Here is a 23250-nt window from a genome sequence, read left to right as displayed (position 1 = left end):
TAAAAGTACTGAACAGGTTGGGTCTAGCAATGAGTTTTCAATCCCAAACAATAACTGTTTCTAATTCCATAGATGCTGGCTTACTTGCTGAGTGCTTCCAGCACTTTGTTTTCATTTTGAACTGAAGAATTCTTACTTCATACCAATCCAAATATTTTTTTAATCCACATCACAGCTTCTTAACGTTCATTGATCATTGTCAGTTCACAAGAAGGGTCACAATAAAAAAATATTGCCTCAAGCCAACATTAAAGAATCAACATCTACCAAAATGGATGGTGTCAATTAAGCAGCAACGTCTTTTACAAATACAAATCCAATACAAATACACGTTGTAGTAAGGTACAAATACACTAGGTAACAAAAAATAAAGGACTTTCTTTTCAAAGTATACCTGCTGTATTGTTTTGGAATCTTTCTGTGAATTCTCCCTTGGAGGAATTTTCCCAAATAACTTCCAGCCAGGAGCACTAAAGGTGGAAGGAATTGTTTCTTTCGTCTTCTTAGTAAAAAAGTTTCTAAAAAACAGGAATGAAGAAATGTTGGTCAATGATATAGAAACATAGAAACATAGAAAATAGGTGCAGGAGGAGGCCATTCGCCCCTTCGAGCCAGCACCGCCATTCATTGTGATCATGGCTGATCGTCCCGTATCAATAATCCTGCCTTCTCCCCATATCCCTTGACTCTACTAGCCCCTAGAGCTCTATCTAACTCTCTCTTAAATCCATCCAGTGATTTGGCCTCCACTGCCCTCTGTGGCAGGGAATTCCATTAATTCACAACTCTCTGGGTGAAAACGTTTTTTCTCACCTCAGTCTTAAATTACCTCCCCTTTATTCTAACACTGTGGCCCCTGGTTCTGGACTCGCCCAACATTGGGAACATTTTTCCTGCATCTAGCTGGTCCAGTCCTTTTATAATTTTATATGTTTCTATAAGATTCCCCCTCATCCTTCTAAACTCCAATGAATACAAGCCTAGTCTTTTCAATCTTTCCTCATATGACAGTCCCGCCATCCCAGGGTTCAATCTCGTGAACCTACGCTGCACTGCCTCAATCACAAGGATGTCCTTCCTCAAATTAGGAGACCAAAACTGTACACAATACTCCAGATGTAGTCTCACCAGAGCCCTATACAACTGCAGAAGAACCTCTTTACTCCTATACTGAAATCCTCTTGTTATGAAGGCCAACATTCCATTAGCTTTCTTCACTGCCTGCTGTACCTGCACGCCAACTTTCAGTGACCGGTGTACAAGGACACCCAGGTCTCGCTGTACCTCCCCCTTACCTAACCTAACCCCATTGAGATAATAATCTGCCCCCTTGTTTTTGCCGCCAAAGTGGATAACCTCACATTTATCTATATTATACTGCATCTGCCACGCATCTGCCCACTCACTCAACCTGTCCAGGTCACCCTGCAACCTCCTAACATCCTCTTCACAGTTCACACTGCCACCCAGCTTCGTGTCATCCGCAAATTTGCTAGTGTTGCTCCTAATTCCCTCTTCCAAATTATTAATATATATGGTAAACAGTTGCGGCCCCAACACTGAGCCTTGCGGCACTCCACTTGCCACTGCCTGCCATTCTGAAAAGGACCCGTTCACTCCTACTCTTTGCTTCCAGTCTGCCAACCAATTTTCTATCTATGTCAACACCCTACCCCCAATACCATGTGCTCTAATTTTAGTCACCAGTCTCCCGTGCGGGACCTTATCAAAGGCTTTCTGAAAGTCTAGGCATACTACATCCACTGGCACCCCTTCATCGATTTTACTTGTCACATCCTCAAAAAATTGCAGAAGATTAGTCAAGCATGATTTCCCTTTCATAAATCCATGTTGACTTGGACTAATCCTTTTACTGCTATCCAAATGCCCCATTATTACCTCTTTAATAATTGACTCCAGCATCTTTCCCACCACCGAAGTCAGGCTAACTGGTCTGTAATTCCCCATTTTCTCTCTCTCTCCTTTCTTGAAAAGTGGGATAACATTAGCTATCCTCCAATCCACAGGAACTGATCCTGAATCTGTTGAACATTGGAAAATTATCATCAATGCATCCACTATTTCTAGAGCCACCTCCCTGAGGACCCTGAGATGCAGACCATCAGGCCCAGGGGATTTATCATCCTTCAGTCCCATTAGCCTACCCAATACTATTTCTCGCCTAATGAAAATTTATTTCAGTTCCTCTGCCCCCTTAGATCCTCTGTCCTCCAGTATATATGGGAGATTGTTTGTGTCTTCCTTAGTGAAGACAGATTTGAAGTACCTATTCAACTCTTTTGCCATTTCCTTGTTGCCCATAATAATTTCACCCGTGTCTGCCTTCATGGGACCCACATTTGACTTTGCTACTCATTTTCCCTTAACATATCTAAAGAAGCTTTTACTGTCCTTCTTTATATTCCTGGCCAGCTTCCCCTCGTACTTCATCTTTTCAGCCCGTGTTGCCCGTTTTGTTTCCTTCTGTTGTCCTATGAAAGTTTCCCAATCCTCTGGCTTCCGGCTACTCTTTGCTGTGTTATACATCTTTTCTTTTAGTTTTATTCTATCCCTAACTTCTCTTGTCAGCCACGGTTGCCTCCTACTCCCCTTAGAATCTTTCTTCCTTTTTGGAATGAAATGAACCTGCGTCTCCCGGATTATGCCTAGAAATTCCTGCCATTGCTGTTCCACCGTCATTCCTGCTAGGATCGCTTTCCAGTCTACTTTGGCCAGCTCCCCTCTCATGCCTTCATAGTCCCCTTTGTTCAACTGCATCACTACCACTTCCAATTTAACATTCTCCTTCTCAAATTGCAGATTAAAACTAATCATATTATGATCACTACCTCCAAGCGGTTCCTTTACCTCGAGTTCTCTTATAGAAACATAGAAAATAGGTGCAGGAGTAGGCCATTCGGCCCTTCGAGCCTGCACTGCCATTCAATATGATCATGGCTGATCATCCAACTCAGTATCCTGTACCTGCCTTCTCTCCATACCCCCTTGATCCCTTTAGCCACAAGGGCCACATCTAACTCCCTCTTAAATATAGCCAATGAACTGGCCTCAACTACCTTCTGTGGCAGAGAATTCCAGAGATTCCTCTGTGTGAATTTTTTTTTTCTCATCTCGGTCCTATAAGATTTCCCCCTTACCTTTAAACTGTGATCCCTTGTTCTGGACTTCCACAACATCGGGAACAATCTTCCTGCATCTAGCCTGTCCAACTCCTTAAGAATTTTGTAAGTTTCTATAAGATCCCCCCTCAGTCTTCTAAATTCTATCAGTCGAGTCAAAATGCAGAAGACGCTTTAAAAATTGCAAATAAATTTAGATTTAATAGATCTATTAGGCTCTTAAAGGAAAAGCAAAACAAATTTGTTTCCCGTACCACAGATTTTATAAAGTTCAAGAAAACTTAAAATATTGGGTTACATTTTACATAGAAACTCCCAACTTGCTCATTGAACCTATGCCTGGTTAATCATGGCACAGGATCTGTTACATTATTCATATAAATAAGAGGGAGGGAGCAAAGGAACAGTCAGCAAAGTAAATATCAAGTAATTCACAGTTTTATTAACTGCAATTAGTTCAATATTCAAATTCTGATACATCAATAGTTCAGTGATACAGGGCTCTCACTTAACTTTTTTCCCTGTTGCCAGCCGGGTAACCTCGGCAGCTTTTTAGGTTGCCAAATGACAGTTTAGGTGGTCATTTAAGACGGCTTGCGATAATGTGCTCGGACGAAGTGCGTAGTTACCAGTCGGAATTATGCTCAATGAAGCTTTCACATATTATTTCTGCTTCAAATAAAGTCACAAACTAAACATATTCACCAATCAAGACACGAGATATGCCACAATGACATGCAGCAAAATTATAAGACAGTATCTCAACTCTTTTTACACATTGCAATTAATGCAATTTTTATTATTTCTTTCCACTTCCAAACAAACATGTGGTTATTCAGCGTATGATCAACCTCGGTGAGACCAAGCGCAGGCTTGGCGATCGCTTCGCACAACACCTCAGCGGTATGAACATTGACCTCCAATTGCAGGTAGTCCCCTGCTCTCTCCGCTTCCCAGGTCTCCCTCAGCCCACTGTCTCCGCCTCTTCCTTTCTTCTTCACCTCCCCTCGCACCCTCACATCAGTCTGAAGAAGGGTCTCGACCCAAAACATCGCCTATTTCCTTCACTCCATAGATGCTGCCTCACCTGCTGAGTTTCTCCAGCATTTTTGTCTACCCATTCACACAAGTTCTGTTATCCCACTTTCTTCACCCACTCCCTGCACATTAGAGTCAATTCTATAGAGACAAGTTAACCTACAAAGCCAATGCATCTTTGGGATGTAGGAGGAAACCCACATGCTTGCAATGAGAATGTGAATATTCAACACAGACAGTGCCCGAGAACAGGATCGAACACAGATCTCTGGCGTGTGAGGTAGCAAGTCCACCAGCTGTGCCACTATATTTTATTTTCCAACACACAAAAAATTATAGGTTGATAACTTTGGTTACTAAAAAAAAAAGAAACTATCCATTTTCAGTCTTAAATCTCTAAGTGACGCTATGTCCCCCTTTACAGCTACTGTATTTTTTAATTCAGTTCAAGGCTATTGGGGCAGTACATTGGCCATAAAGATGCTGCCTAAAATTGCCAGACCCGGAATATATCCTGAATATGGGTGCAGTCTGTATGGAGTAACGTTTTCTCGTTTATAACATCGTTTACAGAGTACTATGTTTACATATTCTGTTGTGCTGCTGCAAGTAAGGATTTCATTGTTCTAACTGGGACGTGAGAGAATAAAACATTCTTGACTTATGTCGCTGATGTGTGGGATAGAACTAGAGTACGGGTGATTGGTGGTCGGCGTGGACTCGGTGGGCCGAAGGGCCTGTTTCCACGCAATATGCATTACATAGAAACATAGAAAATAGGTGCAGGAGGAGGCCATTCGGCCCTTCAAGCCAGCACCGCCATTCATTACGATCATGGCTGATCGTCCCCAATCAATAACCCGTGCCTGCCTTCTCCCCATATCCCTTGATTCCACTAGCCCCTAGAGCTCTATCTAACTCTCTCTTAAATCCATCCAGTGATTTGGCCTCCACTGCCCTTTGTGGTAGGGAATTCCACAAATTCACAACTCTCTGGGTGAAAAAGTTTTTCCTCACCTCAGTCTTAAACGGCCTCCCCTTTATTCTAAGACTGTGGCCCCTGGTTCTGGAAATTTTTCCTGTATCTAGCTTATCCAGTCCTTTTATAATTTTATATGTTTCTATAAGATCCCCCTCATCCTTCTAAACTCCAGTGAATACAAGCCTAGTCTTTTCAATCTTTTCAATTATATTTTGAAATGTACTCAAAATTCTTCCCTTCCCACCCGTACCACCCCCTCCCCGGGCACTTTCCTTTGCATCCGCAAGAAATGCTACACTTGACGCTTTACCTCCCCCCTCTACTCCACTCAAGGACCCAAGCAGTCGTTCCAGGTGTGACAGAGGTCCACCTGCACCTCCTCCAACCTCATCTATTGCATCCACTGCTCTAGATGTCAGCTGATCTACAGCAGTGAGACCAATGAGCTTGGTGATCGTTTCGCCGAACACCTCCGCTCGGTCCGCAATAACCTACCTGATCTCCCTGTGGCTCCCCCTCCCCCTCCCATTCCGAATCCGACCTTTCTGCTGGCCTGGGCCTCCTCCATGGCCTCCAAAGTGAGCACCACCGGAAATTGGAGGAGCAGCACCTCAATTTCGCTTGGGCAGTTTATACCCCAGCGACATGAACATTGACTTCTCCAATTTTCGGTAGCCCTTATTGTCTCCTCCCCTTCTCAGCTCTCCCTCAGCCCTCTGGCTCCTCCTCTTCCTTTCTTCTTCCCGCCCCCCCACCACCACCCCCCCTCCCCCACCCTACATCAGTCTGAAGAAGGGTTTCGGCCCGAAACTTTGTCTATTTCCTTCGCTCCATAGATGCTGCCGCACTCGTTAAGTTTCTCCAGCACTTTTGTCTGCCTTCAAAATTATTTTAGTGTCTTGCAATTATAAGGTCAGGTATTATACTAATTTGTAAATTTTTATCAGTACATCATTAAAAACTTGTTACCTCATTTAACCAAACAATCTCTTTCAGGATACGAATTAGTTCCATTATAAAATAAGTCACGTACAGTTGGTTCAGGTTTAGTTATTTCCTTCAATTGCCTGTACCTCAATGCCAAGTGCCATGTATTAGTGAATAGCAATCCTTAGCAAGTGGCCTAAGTGCATCAGGCAATGGAGCTGGATTAAGGAAGTTTAAATGCTTAGTTGAAGCATGGGGTGGGTCCAAGCAGCAACTTGCATAATGGAAAACTTGCAAGAAACTTGTTTACCGAGTAAAGTCAAAAGCTATCCAATAGTCTCCTCCAAAAGAAAATGGAAATATAGTTAGTTCATTGAATAAAGAGCAGCAATAACCTTTCTCGTGGATGTTAAATATCAAGACCATGCAAATATCTCTTAAATTCAACATGAAATTCAGCATTTGTGCACAAGGGCATGATGGCAGCACATGTCCCACTGAGTTTCAGTTAAACATACAGCAAACTAAAACTAAAGATATCCTTAATGGAAAGAAAGAACTGCAGATGCTGGAAAAATCGAAGGTAGACAGAAATGCTGGAGAAACTCAGAGGGTGAGGCAGATCTATGGAGCGATGGAATGGGTAATTCCTTAATGGAAGTGGTATCTTACATTTTTCTTTGTTGTGATAAGAAAGGTATTCTAAAAGACACGATGAACACAACCTTGTGAGTGTACCCCTATGAATTCCCATTGGTGAATCTGACTGCACACTTCTCAACACTTTTCCTTCCTCAGCGCATCTGTTCTAATTTCTTAATACATATTTGTTAACTAATGGACTCGGCATATTCCAGTTGAAGTAGACTGTTCATTTAAAACTTGCTTCACCAATCATAACTTACACCGATTTTGTCACACATTGTCTATTGATCTAGCAATGTCTTCACTTGTTAAATCTTGTTTTCACCTTCCTCCACAGCCTTACTTTTCCTTATATCTGTGACATCTTCAAGCAATCGCTCCACCACTGATGGCCATACTTGACTACAAGCTCCAACATTCCATCCCCAGACTTTTCAACTCTTGCTCCTGTAAACCTCTCCTTAAAATCTACTCTAGCAAACTTTTGATTTTCTGATCAATCATTTTACATGAGTCAATATCAGAGTATTTTAATATAATTCTTAAATTACCTTGGATTGTTTAGATTCAGATTGAAAAGGTGCTACTTAAATACAAATATCTGTTGTATGACTAATCCTACAATCCCACTGGTGTTACAGCACTTTTCCTTTAATTCGAGAAACAATGTGAAAGAGTAAATGGAAAACATCTGAACATTATTGAAACAACAACCTGAACTTTCTATTTAATAAATCTCAATATGCCACCATTTTACGTTGCGCCATCTCTTAAAAATCAAGGGTAATTCATTTTTGTTTTTTTATTGCTTTATCTTCCTAATCCAACAACCACATTTAGCAAATTCAATTAAATGTTATTTTCCAAAAGAGTGGAGTGAAGACAATTGAAAAAAACTATGTTGGTACATGTCAGCGCATTTTTATTTTATACTAGACCAAGTGCGGTTGGGTCTGCTCCCTCAACGTAATATTCCACCACTCACCCATTCCCCCAACGCGGGAGTGAGGGTAGATAGAGAGGGCGGGAGTGAGGGTAGATAGGGAGGGGGTAGAGAGGGGGAGTGTAGACGTAGCAACCACCCTCCTCTCCCTCAATCCCCCCACTCTCCCTCCTCACCTCCCCAGTGGCCCCATAGTCGCGAGGCCTCACCGCTGCGGTCTCGTTGTCTCCTTCACCGACACGGTCTCAATGCCTCCTTGATGGAGCCGGGGTCGGAAAGAGCAGAACGTTAATTTAAATGCGGCCCTCCCTCTGAAGTCACTGGAAGCTGGTGGTTTCACATTGTCGCCCACTCCCCCTTTGTGGTGTCACTCGAAGCGGGTTGAAGGACTTTTGCCATTTAAAAACTTGGTTGTAGCTATGACTTGTGAAATATAGCATGAAATCTGAAGTGAAGCAGTTTATTTTGTCGATGGGGTTAATGTGATTAATAATCTGTGAAAATTTAAGCGTTAGCGCGTAGCGTTTTTAGGAACATCACACACACACGCACGCAATCAGACTTTTATAGGTATAGAGATTTAATATACACTCCAAGGCTTTGGATCCAGAGAGTCAGGATTAATTTGTTACATAAAAATGAATAATGATAACTCATGTAAGACCATTGCACTGTAATCATTTTATGAAGATATGGTCTCTACATGTATTCCAAATCACTCTATAACAAAGCAGGTCAATTTGATACAAAATTGAATTGTTCTGCACTTGGCCCATCAGGCCCATTCTTCAGTTCTATTGGTTATATGATATGCTTAATCAACTTCACTTCCCCAACAATATCACATTACAAACACACCACAAATTACATGGTATGTTTCAACCAAAGATCTTAGAGCTCTGCTCTAAGATCTTTGGTTTCAACCTCACCCAATATTTAGTCACTCCCATAATGACCCACAGACAGCTTCCATAAGCACACCACAACAGCTAGTGAAGTTTACATAGATTTGCACACAACAGCTTCTGCACCATGTACTTTAATTTTGTGACTTTGCAATATAATTCAGATCAATGTGAATCTCATCAGTGCTGAATTTACTGAGATGATGGTGCCAATGGTTAAGGCCTTTGTACACTCTGGAAAAGGAAAATACTAGGAGAGTTTTGCCCATAATTTTTGTATTGTACCCTTTGCTCTAAATGTATGGATGGTGATGAGAACAAGGACAGCTTATTTTCATGGTTAAATAACAAGATCTTATCGGCATCACAGGATTGAGTGTTCCAGTCTCGTTGCATGACTTCAGCACAAATCGGAGGCTCACTGAGAAGCGGGGATGAGATATTAAACTGTTTTCAGCTGCACTCACAGGTAAAGACAAAGGGTTTTATAGTGGAGGAGCATGGCATTATTTTAAGAGTTATAAGAGTAGCTCTAATATCTTTGTATTCATCTGTCAATAAACATAATATAAAAAAACTGAGGTACAGATATTAGTGACTAAACTTTAGAACCAATTAAATGTCATGAAGTTCATTCAGTTGCTTGGAAGACAATATACAAATATAATTAAATAAAAAGAAAAACCTACGATCCTGGAAAACTGAAATAACAAAGAATACTAGAAATAGCAGGTCAAGCAACAATTGTGACGAGAGCAACTGTTTTAGAACATATGCCCTTTCATAAATTGATTTTTACATAAATTCTTTTTCTCCATAAGGAGGGGCATTTTCAAAAACCATTCAAGAAAATAATTACTTTTCCTACAAATTGTTATTTTTGTCAAAAATTATGTTTATAATATATAATCAACCATTTTTAAAGGTTTCATCTGTACAACAGAAGGGAGAGGAGGTGAAGAGGCAGCCTGGAGGGAAAAACTACACACTGACTGGCCAGCCAGCGGTTACAACCACCTCACCCCCATGGAAGTTTCTGTCACCAAAGTAATAAGTTTGATCTCTCCACACAATTTTCTGTCAGCTAAACTCCCTTAGCACATAACATTTCTTTCTGCAATCTCTACAATCACACTTAGAGTGGCTTCAGCTACATCATGTCCCTTGGACATGTATCTCTAAATTAAACACATCCTCACAGGGCAACAGTGTTGAGGATTATTATTTAGGATGATTTGCCACCTATTCTCGCTGATTGTGGTCTGATGATCCGGAAGTCGAGGATCCAATTGCAAAGGACCGTGCTAACTCCAAGTTCCACAAGTTTGCAGAAGACCTTGGACGGAATAATGGTGGTAAAAGCAGAGCTTTAGTCCATTAATAGGAGTCTGACGCAAGTGTCCTTCTTGTCCAGGTGTTCCAGGGTTGAGTGTAGGGCCAGGGAGGTGGCATCAGCCATGGACCTGTTGTGGCGGGAGACAAACTGCAGTGGATTAAGGTTGCCTGATAGACTGGATTTAATGTGTTTCATAACCAGCCTCTCAAAGCTCTTTATGATAGTGGATGTTATGGCCAGTGGATGGTAGTTTTTAACAAGTGAAATCTTTCTTTTCTTTGACACCAGGATAATAGTGGTCTTCTTGAAGCAGGCAAGTACATCAGAATGGAGTTGGGAGAGATTAAAGATGTCCCTGAACACTCCACCTGGGCCAGTTGCATTCCATGGAAGGAAGGCAGATCGAACTTTTGCGACAGACCCAGGAAAAAGGCACACTTAAGCGTGTGTGGACAGGCACTGCTTAAGTGTGACGGAACGGGATTGCCCTGTTGGCCTTCTGCTCAAATCGAGCATGTAATGCATTAAGTTCATCAGGGAGGGCATACTATCACCAGAGATGCTGTCTGACTTTTGCTTTGTAGCCAGTTATAGTATTCAGGCCCTGCCAGTCGCCAGGTGCCCTGGTGATTATATTGGGTCTCAAGTTTGTCCTGGTATTGTCTTTAGGTATTCCTGATAGGTTTGCGATGATCATAGCGAGCTTTTCTGTACCGCTCGGGATCATTTGACTTGTGAGCAGCAGTCTTGGCCTTCACCTGAGAATGGACCTCATGGTTCATCCATGGTTTCTGGCATGGGAACACCTGGACTGTTGTTTTCGGCACACACTCCTGGAGTCAAACTTTGAGATGTATCTCAAAATATTATACATATGGTTGTTGCATGGAAGCATTTAAATTTTCAAATGGAAATATGCTTTTCATGTTTTGAATAGCCGTGCACAACTCATCATACCTGCATTATATTACTTTTTTTGCTCTGAACTTTGATCAGTACTTTACTGCCTAGTTTTCTTAAACTCCCAACCATTCAAAATTCTTTGTCCAATTCCATTATTTCTGTAACTCGTTTCCTGTTTACATTATGTCATTTCCTGAATAGTATTAATACTTTCTACAGCTGAGGTACTGCTTTACCAACTGAAACAAATTCTACACAAGGTCATGTAATTCCCAGTGGTAGTTACACTTGTACATGCTCCATGCACATTAATTCAGTTAACTGAGACAAGCTATTTCTACTCGACATTGGTAACAAAAAAAAATTGCCAGATGCCATAATAGATTTGCTCCATCCAAATAAAACCATTACAGATGTCAATAGACATCAAGGCTAATTGTTAATTAATAGGACTTGCAGCATCAAGGACCTTGCTTTCTTTCTTTGAAACAAAAGTAATGCTTTTACACAGCTTGTAGTGAAGTTGAAAAACTTCTCATTTTGCTGAGCTTGCAATGAATTTAAAACTTTGGCTCACACTCTATAACTCGAAAAGCTGAACATTAATTGTTGCCACATGTGGATTTGATAGAGTTGGGGAAAAAAAATTATTGGAACGCGTATGAGAATTATTCACGGGTAAGAGAACTTAAGAGTTTAGTTTATTTTAGATTTTAGATTTAGTTTAGTTTGTGCACTGACCAGCGACCCCCACACCCTAACACTATCCTAGACACACTGGAGACAATTTACATTTTACAATATACATTTATACCAAGCCAATTAACCTACAAACCTGTACGTCTTCGGAGTGTGTGAGAAAATCGAAGATCTCGGATAAAACCCACGCAGGTCACGGGGAGAACGTACAAACTCTGTACAGACAAGCACCCGTACTCAGGATCGAACCCAGGTCTCTGGCGCTGTAAGGCAGTAGCTCTACCGCGGCGCCACTGTGTTGTCCTCAAGAGCTGTAGTGTATATTTGTAATTGGTTCGTGGTGACATTGTTCCAGAATTAGCTCTATTACCAATTAATTTAAACTAATACAGTATTCCTCACTTTTTTTTTCCATGATCTGCTTGAACAGTGGCAGTTGAGAGATGAGAGAGAGAGAGAGAGAGAGAACAAAATTGTAGGACAACATAATGAGACAAGTTTTATACTTTGTTAACTTGCCTCTGAATCCACCAGGAAACGAATACAGAAATAAACAAAGTAATTGCGCGAAGGCAGATGAAGCACTGGCCTAGGTGGAAGACTGAAGATCAGTATTTCAAGGGTAGATCATAAATCAGTCACTAGTCTGTAATTTTAAGAACATTCAAAATGTTGCGGACAAAATGTGTAGGAAGGAACTGGAGATGCTGGTTTAAACCGAAGACAGACACAAAATGCGGGAGTAATTCAGTGGGACAGGCAGCATCTCTGGAGAGAAGGAATGGGTGAAATTTCGGGACGAGATCCTTCTTCCGACTGAAAGTCACGGGAAAGGGAAATGAGAGATATGGTGAGTCTATTCAAAATGCTAAACTCTATTTGTAGATGCTAATAAGATTACTGTGTATTTGTAATGTCTTTAGTTGAGATCTGACAGTGCTCAAAGGGTTATACAAACCTTCATGATAAGACAAGAAGGTTGAAAGTAATAAGTGTTCAAAAAGGAACTGCAGATGCTGGAATATCGAAGGTACACGAAGGTACCACCGGTTGAAAGTAATAACACTGGTTGATCCATGTCAAACAACGGAGCCAAATCAATATCTTCTCTTCTACATTTGGAAATTGGTAACATTTTTAATCAATTTTTTTGAAGATCTAAGAAATGTTCAGTAACTTAGTAGCATTTTTTATATTTATAAATAATAACAGCGACACGAGTTGACACTTCAACATAAAGACATACTTTGCAAAATATTAGACGCTAATTTTTGGAGTTCACACAAGGTGCGGTAAATTTAAAAACAATTAAGCAAGATCGAAAGCACAGCCATATTCTTTCCTTTCTAATAATCCTGACCTCAAATTTGAAAATGAGAACCTTGTTGACTTGATAATAGTCCTAGAGTCAGCATCATACAGGGTTGAAACAGGCCCTTCTTCCCTACTTGCCCACACCGACTAACATGCCCCATCATTATCATAATGTAGAATATCATACCTTAACATTTAATTTTATTAGCATACTCTGATTATTAAAATGCTTGAGCGCTTATCCTGGTGTTATAAATAAGTACTTTGTGTTTTAATTGTAATTCAGGTATATATTCAGCATTCACGCTCGCCGACCAAACAATCTACACATAAAATGTTTGAAAATGCATAGCAACTAACACTTTTTAGAAATTGTCACATACAATTTAAAATAAAACCAGGCAACAGTTTGCAAATGTTTAGCTTCACAATAAGTTATTATAGTTTAACGGTTGATACTCATTGGCAAAAGTCCACCACTCTTTTCCAGTTAAATAATTTTCATGTTAAATAGAGTAGAATTAACAGCTTGATATTGATGTAATCAGAAATTAATTACAAAGGTAAGTTCAGCAATTAAAAGCATTTTGAGAACATTCAAAATAAAAGCTAACCTATCCACTTCTGATTTTCAATTTGCTGATCTGTTACAGTATTTTATATCTTTTTTAAAAACGTTGGATTTTATTTCCTGTGCAACACTGACAAAGTTACGAAAGCTGGATAATGTTGGTGATATACTTTCAGCACTCCAAAGGTCAAGAAAATTATCAACAATCAAGCTCTTCAAAATAAATTACTGTCTTTGCAAAAAGTGTATTCTTATTTTGTTTAGAATGTTTCATCCCTTTTTCATGGCATTATAGACAAGAAATAAATGATCACAGTAAATGCATTTAATGATTGCTGGGTTTTGGCAAGAGAGAAAATCTGGTAACTTCCAATGTAGACAATATTTGCAATTTTTAATTTAAAAAAAAATCATATACACATTATAAAATAGGTAAACGATGAAGCAGGGTATTATAACATGGCAAAATGTTTTTTTACGCCAGCTAAAAGTCCCAATAAAAATAATTTGTACTACTACGGTGGCACAGTGGTAGAGTTGCTGCCTTACGGCGCCAGAGACCCGGGTTCGATCCTGACTGTGGGTACTTGTCTGTACGGAGTTTGTACGTTCTCCCCGTGATCCCGAGATCTTCTGCTCCCTCCCACACTCCAAAAACGTACAGGTTTGTAGGTTAATTGGCTTGGTATATATGTAAATTGTCCCTAGTGTGTGTAGGGTGGTGTTAATGTGCGAGGGTCGCTGGTCAGTGTGGACCCGGTGGGCCGAAGGGCCTATCTCCGCGCTGTATCCATAAACTAAACTAAAACTAAACTTGCCCTGTGCATTGGACTTAATCAAATTGTTAGACACCAAGCTGAACACTAAAATGCTAACTCAGCATTAAACCAGGGGCCAAATATTTCCAGTTCAAATGCCTTCTCCATTGCTTCAGAAGCTTTGGGAATTTTTCCATAAAAACTTGCTGAGTTACCATTTAGGGCTGTGTTTTAAAGCTAACTGTTCTCGAAGAGGTATTAAAGGACCTGAAGTGGTTAAAGTACAAATTAATCTTTAAATGTATTTCTCCAAAGTGTGTAAACAATTAACAATGATGCCACTCACTATCAACAAAACCCACGCACGCACAGAGATGGGAGAACCTAGTTCCAGGCACGAGAGAAATGCTGTAAAGCACAATCCCTCAAGGTTCTGAATACAGGGAGATTTTTAAAAAAAATGAGATAAGCAAGTACATGCACTCAGTCAGGTGTTTCATGGGAAAGCACCAAGGGCAAGCTGTCACCATACACACAAGGTTAGATTGGAGAAGTCCTGTTGGAAGTTATGCTCAAATCAAACAATACAACCCTTCAACATCAAATGTTTTGCACGTTGATCAAAAAAAATATTGATTTATTTGAGCAAGTCCTAACTTGTCAGTTTCACTGCCTGCTCACTTACCCAATAACATAGCTTTGTCCTCAAATATTTTCACCACCAACATTTAACCAAATTGGAAAAGCAAGTGCTGACATATGCAAAAAGACACAGATGCACTTCAAATTACAGAGGGGTTGCTAATTAAACTGATACATAACAAAATAGTCAACCGGTTGATTCAACTCTGGCATCTTGTGGCAAGGAACTTGTGTCTGCTTACTGCAATGAGCCACAACACTGAAAGTATATGCATTCCTTATGAATGACCTCTGGGTAATTAACTTGTAACGGAATATTTGTCTGTGGTGACAATGGAAATCAAATCGTAACTGCTTCGTCAGACCATAATTTTAACCCAGCCTGCATACATAATTGGTACATTCGTTCCCGCCAAAAAATCTCTCTACTGGCCTTTTCCAGCTGAGCTCCCAATTTTAATTATATGTGTTCTTTCAATTGTCTGAGCAATATTTTGAAGAATATTCAACTGCAATTTATCTGCACAAACTGCCATGAAATAAGTGTATGCATTCAGAGGCAATGAAGACAGTAAGCACTATGCCAAAAAGAATGAACGACTTTGTAACTCCGACTATGCATGTGACTTTTCTTTTTATAAAATAGAAAAGGGGGGGAAAACATTCTGAATTTACTGTCAGCAGCTAGCAGCCTATTCTGCTGTCAAACTAAGTGGCGAGAATGGACTTTGTGCATCGGCTACTGTAAATTTGCACTCTCAGGCCAAACTGAACCAGAATAACAAAGGCTTTGACCATATAAAGGCCAGCATGTGGGGGAATTAAACAAGTAACACAAGTAATGTCAATTAACCACTGAAAAGGTCTGACATGGTTGGCTAAGGCCCACCTTGTTTTTTGAAGTCCTTCAAAGGTGTTGTTACTTGCGAGCGGAGCACCAAGGGAAATTCCTTGTATGTGTACATACTTGGCCAATAAACTTATTCATTCATTCATTAAACTTATTCATTTATTCAATCATTCATTAAACTTATTCATTTATTCAATCATTCATTCATTCAAATCTGTTTGTCGGTCACTAAAGTGGATGGTATTGTAGATAGTGAAGATCGTTATTAAAATTACAGCAGGATCTTCATCAGTTGGTTTGTGAGTTGAGCAACAGTTAATGGAGTTTAATGCAGATAAATGTGAGATATTGTATTTTAGGAAGTCAAACTAGGGCAGGACACTGCCACTGTGAATGGCAGGGCCCCGCGCGCAGTGTTGTAGAATAAGGAGTACATAGTTCTTTGAGAGTGACTTCACAGATAGATAGGGTGGTCAAGGTGGCTATCGGTACATTGGCTTTCATCAATCAGGGTATAGAGTATAGAGGTTGGGCTGTTATGATACAGTTGTGAGGACACATTTGGATTATTATGTTCAGTTATGGACATTCTGCTGTAGTAGAGATGTTGTTAAGCTGGAAAGAGTACAGAGAAGGTTTACGAGAATGTTGCCAGGGCTTCACCACTTTAGCCATTGGGGAGAGGTTTGGTAGGCTAGCATGGGGAATATCGTGAGGGTGAATGCAGAATGTTTTACCCAGAGTTGGGGAATCAAGAACCAGAGGACATGAGTTTAAGGTGAGGGGGGAAAGAATTAATAAGCTGGGGGGCAAAATTTTCACGCAGAGGGTGGTGGGTATGTGGAAGGAGGTAGTTGAAGCAGGTACTGGAACAACAGTTAAAACAGGTGTTCTCCTGAGATGCTGCCTAACCCATTGAGATACTCCAGCACTTCTGTAATCCAGCATCTGCAGTTTCTTGTTTCAACATTTAAAATACATTTAGACAGGTACATGGATAGGAAAGGTTTGGATGGATCTTTGAAGGCAGATGAGACTAGTGTAGTTGGGGCGTCTGTTTGGAATGGGCAAGTTGGGCCGAAGGGCTTGTTTCAATGCTGTATGACTCTATCTAACAAAATTCAATTAAAAAAAATACTGAATACTTCCTCCTCACCATTCAAATGAATGGAGACAGCATGCTCACATCAGCATTCAACACCCACATATTCTCCATTCATACAGAACACTTAACATAGAATTGCCTACGTAAAGAAATTCCAACATTATTGCATTATGCTGTTGGCATTTCCTGCAACAGGAATCTGATCCTAGCTCAAAAAGCATCATGAAATTGTGAGCATAAAATTTCAATTGACATATCTATTCAAAAATATAACATGCAAACTAGCAAAATACAGAAACTAACCTATTTTAACTTGCAAATGAATGGATTAGGTACATCGAATGTACTATTCATGTCATTTCTCCATGCAGAATTGTAACACAGGCAAAGAAAGGGGCTTAGTTTGAAACTGCCCCCAATTTTCTATAGCTGTGCTCAACTATCTTATAGCCAATGACCCACATTCTGCTCCAGTTCTCAAGTACTCTTTACCCCACAAGCATTATTGTGCCCAGAGATACAACGCAGAATCCGGCCTTTCGGCCCACAGAGTCCGCGCCAACCAGCGATTCCCGTACATTAACATTATGGACAATTTCCAATTATACCATGCCAATTAACCTACAAACCTGAACGTCTTTAGAGTGTGGGAGGAAACCGGAGCTCCCGGAGAAAACCCATGCAAGGGTAGAACATACAAATTCAGCACAGACAGCACCTATGGTCTGGATCGAACCCGGGTCTCTGGCGCTGCAAGGCAGCAACTCTACCACTGCACCATCGTACCGCCCCACATGCAGCGGTAAAATGGGATGCAATAGGCGGTAGTGACCCTGGCAGTCATCAATATGAGCTTGCTCAAGGTAGAAGGTCACGGTTACACAATGGCAACAGCACCACTGCCTGAATGTGGAATTTCAATCTCACGATGGATTGCTTGGGAGTACCACCACTGACTGCGCTAGCCAAGTCCTGAAAGAGAAAATTAAAAGAGTCTACAGCAGGTAGTTAGTGTGACATCAATGTTAAGAGTGACCCACTGCACAATTCTCATGAATACAAAGTGCCACCTGGACATTCCACACACCCTCCTTCCATTATGCCAAATGTGATAGATCTGGGTGCTCAAGACGAGGAACTACAATATAAGCATATTCAACTATAATCTAAAATCTCATCCCATCCCCTCCTCCCTCTACCCTTATCACTAAGCTTCACTGCTATCCTGGTTCCAACGATGAACACAGAAGGGTATGCTGGCAACAGCATCAAAGGTCAGTGAAACTCATGGCACAAAGCAGCAAAACACCAGATGTCTGCATGTGAACTGAAGATGAAAGGCAAAATTAAGTAACCTCACTAATGAAATTACAGCTTTTAGTCTGTCAAAACTACTCATGAAAGGTGATGAACAACTGAACTAACAAAAACAAGCAGTGCACAAAACCCAGATCCTCAACAACGCTGCAGATTCTGCACTTAATCCAAACGGCAAATAATATGATGGTCTTTTTTGCAACAGGATGAGAGAGTATGAATAAAGTCACCTCATTAAGTAAAATGATAAGACCACATCAAACAAATGTGCATTTTTGAGCTTCACACTTGTTATAGAAACAAAAATTGTCCTATTAGTTCCTGAGATAGTCCGTCATATTAGGGCACATTGACTAAGCTGAGTCTCTATATTCTAGGGTTCAGAGAATCAAAAATACCTCAATGAAATTGTACAAAGGCTAGATAAGAGAGCTGTAGGAATGTTATCCATGGCGGAGAAGATTAGAACTAGGGAGAAACCACATAGGACTGAAATTAGAAATTTATTTCCTCAAGTGTTGGAGAAGCATTGGAAATCTCCACCCCTTAGGACTGTATGAATAATTGATTAACATTCAAAACAGATCAATAGATTTCAGGGTATCAGAGGAATCGAGGGATAGGGAGAAAGGACAAGAAAACTGTATTGTGACTGAAGACATAACTGTGATTTTGTTTTGATAGTGGAGCATGATCAAAAGGTTTAATGCACCTCCTCATTTCTTATAGGCACCTCATTCCCATCATAAAGATTATCTCTAATAACTGCATGGTGCATCATCTACAATAAACATTGCAGTAACTCACTGAGATTGCTCCTTAAGACCTTTCAAATGCACAATGTTCATTACCGAGGACCAAGACATTGTACACTGCAAACTTACCACAGCATCATGACATGGAAATATAATCACTGCTCCTAGTTTGCCAGTTTACTGGTGATAAGTAATTTAACTGAAAGAACAACCATATATGCAAGAATGACAGAACCATTAGGTCATCTGAACATTTTCAGCTGAAATTTGTACTCGGTTATAAATATGAGAAAACCTCCTTCGGTAATAACAATTAAATTATTTGAGTAAATACTATTGACAACTTCCATCACAAGGATGGGGAGGGGACACACACCTTTTTTTCCTCTGTATAAAAGATGGGTTAAAGCTGATTTGTTTTACATTTCACATATGATTTGTGTTCAAAAGTATTATGAATGTAAAAAAAGAATGTGCACATGCCTTTTGCAACCACAGCCCAAAAGAATTGGTCATTTAAAATGCTAGAATTTAGGCCGCCAGCCAAGTTGAGATTTTTGTAAGATGACAAACATCTCAACTGTTAGTTTTGTCATCGAATGTCATGTGCCTCTCCACAAAGTGCAAGATTCCTCTTTCTTTACTCATATTTTGATGATGCATACTCCTGAGCTGTAACTCGTGGAAAAGTTCAATTTATATTTTAAAAGCATTCCAGTGGTCTGATGAATGCCATTAAAACCTTCACCAGTTCACCTCAGGTTCTCATTTAATGCAAACAATGTGTTGAACTATGAACTTGCAGTTTAAATTTGATGGTGAATTTCGAGTTCTACATGGGTAATTTCTTTCACATTGGATTTAAATATTAGACGGCAGTGTCCTATTAAAAGAAAACATGCCTTAAAAATCCAGAGTTGGATTGCATCTGAAAATCCAACTGGATAGAAGATTACCAAAACATATACATTATGTGCACAAAATGACATAGCAGGAGCTCTTTGAACAAAACAGCAGGGTGCAATTCAAGTAAAACAGTAAAGAACCTCCATGGAAGCTTGTATAACCTTTTTTAAGCATGTTTTACCAGGGCACAAATAAGTGTCACATGAAAGACAGTTCTGACGAAATCAAAGGAATAAAATGCTCTCAAACAAAGACAGTTTCCAAACAATATACGTATCCAGCTTTTAAAAATCTAATCTGCATGAATCACTGTTCATACAGTGCCCTCTATAATGTTTGGGACAAAGATCCATCATTTATTTATTTGCCTCTGTACTCCACAATTTGAGATTTGTAATAGAAAAAAAATACATGTCATTAAAGTGCACATTGTCAGATTTTATTAAAGGGCATTTTCATACATTTGGTTTCACCATGTTGAAATTGCAGCTGTGTTTATACATAGTCCCCCCCATTTCAGGGCACCATATTGTTTTGGACACATGGCTTCACAGGTGTTTGTAATTGCTCAGGTGTGTTTAAATGCCTCCTTCATGCAGGTATACGAGAGCTCTCAGCACCTAGTCTTTCCTCCAGTCTTTCCATTACCTTTGGACACTTTTATTGCTGTTTATCAACATGAGGATCAAAGTTGTGCCAATAAAAGAAGCAATTATGAGACTGAGAAACAAGAATAAAACTGTTAGAGATATCAGCCAAACCTTAGGCATACCAAAATCAACTGATTGGAACATCGTTAAGAAGAATGAGAGCACTGGTGAACTTACTAATCACAGAGGGACTGGCTGGCCAAGGAAGATCTCCACAGCTGATGACAGAAGGATTCTCTCTATAACAAAGAAAAATCCCCAAACACCTGTCTGACAGATCAGCAAAACCCTTCAGGTGTGGACTTGTCAATGATTACTGTCTGCAGAAGACTTCTATGTTAAGATGTGGCCCTTGTGGCTAAAGGGATCAGGGGGTATGGAGAGAAGGCAGGTACAGGATACTGAGTTGGATGATCAGCCATGATCATATTGAATGGCGGTGCAGGCTCGAAGGGCCGAATGGCCTGCTCCTGCACCTATTTTCTATGTTTCTATGTTTCATGAGCAGAAATACAGACGCAACACTGCAAGATGCAAACCACTGGTTAGCTGCAAAAATAGGATGGCCAGGTTACAGTTTGCCAAGAAGTACTTAAAAGAGCAACCACAGTTCTGGAAAAAGGTCTTATGGGCAGATGAGACAAAGATTAACGTATATCAGAGTGATGGCAAGAGCAAAGTATGGAGGAGAGAAGGAACTGCCCAAGATCCAAAGCATACCACCTCATCTGTGAAACACGGTGGTGGGGGTGTTATGGCCTGGGCATGTATGGCTGCTGAAGGTACTGGCTCACTTATCTTCAATGATGATGCAACTGCTGATGTTAGTAGCATAATGAATTCTGAAGTGTATAGACACATCCTATCTGTTTAAGTTCAAACAAATACCTCAAAACTCATTGGCCAGTGGTTCATTCTACAGCAAGACAATGATCCCAAACATACTGCTAAAGCAACAAAGGAGTTTTTCAAAACTAAAAAATGGTCAAGTAAATCACCCGATCTGAACCTAATTGAGAATGCCTTTTATATGATGAAGAGAAAACTGAACTGGACTAGCCCCCAAAACAAGCATAAGCTAAAGATGGCTGCAATACAGGCCTGGTAGAGCATTGCCCGAGAAGACACCCTGCAACTGGTGATGTCCATGAATCGCAGACTTCAAGCAGTCATTGCATGCAAAGGATATGCAACAAAATACTAAACATGACTACTTTCATTTACATGACATTGCTGTGTCCCAAACATTATGGTGCCCCGAAATGGGGAGACTTTGTATAAACACTGCTGTAATTTTTACATAGTGAAACCAAAATGTATAAAAATGGCCTTTATTAAAATCTGACAATGTGGACTTTAACCACATGCGATTTTTTTTCCTATTACAAATTGTGTAATAGACAAATAAATAAATGATCGGTCTTTGTCCCAAACATTATGGAAGGCACTGTATATCCAATTCCGAGGAAAAGAAAACTAATAAATCCACCATTAATTCTTTACATATATGCAACTACATATGTAATTTTGTTAATCTCTATTCTAAACAGCATCAGCTCATTTCAGCTGGAAAGATAACACTTGTCAAAGCAAAAATAGTGTTAAAAATTGGTGAAATTAAGCGTAATTTCAATTTTGCGTAAAGGCTGGAGAGAATTGAAAATATTAAGGGGTTGCACAGTGACGCAGCGGTAGAACCGTACAGCGCCAGAGACCCGGGTTCGATCCTGACTACGGGTGCAGTCTGTACGGATTTTGTACGTTCTCCCTGTGATCACGTGGGTTTTCGCCGGGTGCCTCGGTTTCCCCCAACACATCAAAGATGCACAGCTTTGTAGGTCAATTGGCTTTGGTAAGTTGTGAAACTATCCGTAATGTGTAAAATAGCGTTAGTGTATGGGGTGATCGCTGGTCAGCGCGGACTGAGTGGGCCGAAGGGCCCATTTCTGTGCTGTATCCCAAGTTTAATGTCTATTACAGTAATTCCCACAGACGTTCAAAACCAATTCCAAAAAATACTATCAATTATGCTGTTCTTATGATCATAGTAGGCCTCAATAAAGTGACTATTTAGCCTCCTGTGCTCAAAAGAAAAATGGGCCCGATCCACCCTCTCAAACATACAGGTGGATTTCTTTTGCACCCTTTGCAACTTAATAACATCTTTCCTATAGCTGGATGACCAGAACAGCACACAATACTCCAAGTGTGGTCTCAACAATGACTTGTACAGATGCATAATGATGTCCTAAGTTTTGCACTCAATACCTTCACATTAAAGGCAAGCGTGACAAACGCCTATTCCACCAGATCACCCTGTCCATCCGAATCACCATTTTTGGGGAACCATGCATCTGTACTCCCAGATCTCTTTGTTCCATTACATTCTAATATTTACTGTGCAAGTCCTGCCCTCGATTGTCATATGAAAGTGCAACACCTCATACTTGTCAGAGTTAAATTCCATTGGTCATTCTTTGGCCCACCTTTCTAACTGATCTAGATCCTGGTGTAAAGTTATATCCTTCCTCAATGTTGGTGCCATCTGCAAATGTACTAATAATGTCAATTACATTGTCATCCATATCGTTAATGTAGATAACAGTGGACCCATTACCGATCCCTGTGGCACACCACTGGTCACAGGCCTCCAATCAGAAAAACAACGCTTCATGGTGACCTTTTGACTCCTTCCATCAAGCCAATTTTTAGTCCAATTGGCTTGTTCACCTTTGACTCCATGTCCTTCGAGACTATGTTCCCATGTGGGGCAGTAAAAGGCCTTGCAAAACTCAATTTCGACAATGTCCACTGCCCATCCTTCATCAATCCACTTGGTGACCTCTTACAAAAGCTGTCAGGCT

At 40.3% G+C, this 23250-nt stretch overlaps 1 protein-coding gene across 2 annotated transcripts in view; it reads right to left on the bottom strand.

The window, feature by feature from the left end:
* tbc1d12 (TBC1 domain family member 12) overlaps positions 1–23250 on the bottom strand; it is a 96085-nt gene that overhangs the window by 55754 nt on the left and 17081 nt on the right. For both annotated transcript variants that reach the window (XM_033033577.1, XM_033033579.1), the window contains exon 2: positions 395–518. In XM_033033577.1, the coding sequence (XP_032889468.1) occupies positions 395–518 (124 nt within the window). The remainder of the gene's footprint in view (positions 1–394; positions 519–23250) is intronic.

Source organism: Amblyraja radiata, chromosome 15 (genome assembly GCF_010909765.2).
Source record: "Amblyraja radiata isolate CabotCenter1 chromosome 15, sAmbRad1.1.pri, whole genome shotgun sequence".
NCBI classification, from domain to species: Eukaryota; Metazoa; Chordata; class Chondrichthyes; order Rajiformes; family Rajidae; genus Amblyraja; species Amblyraja radiata.
Note: the sequence above shows the minus strand (reverse complement) of the source record. Positions and strands in the feature narration are given on the sequence as shown.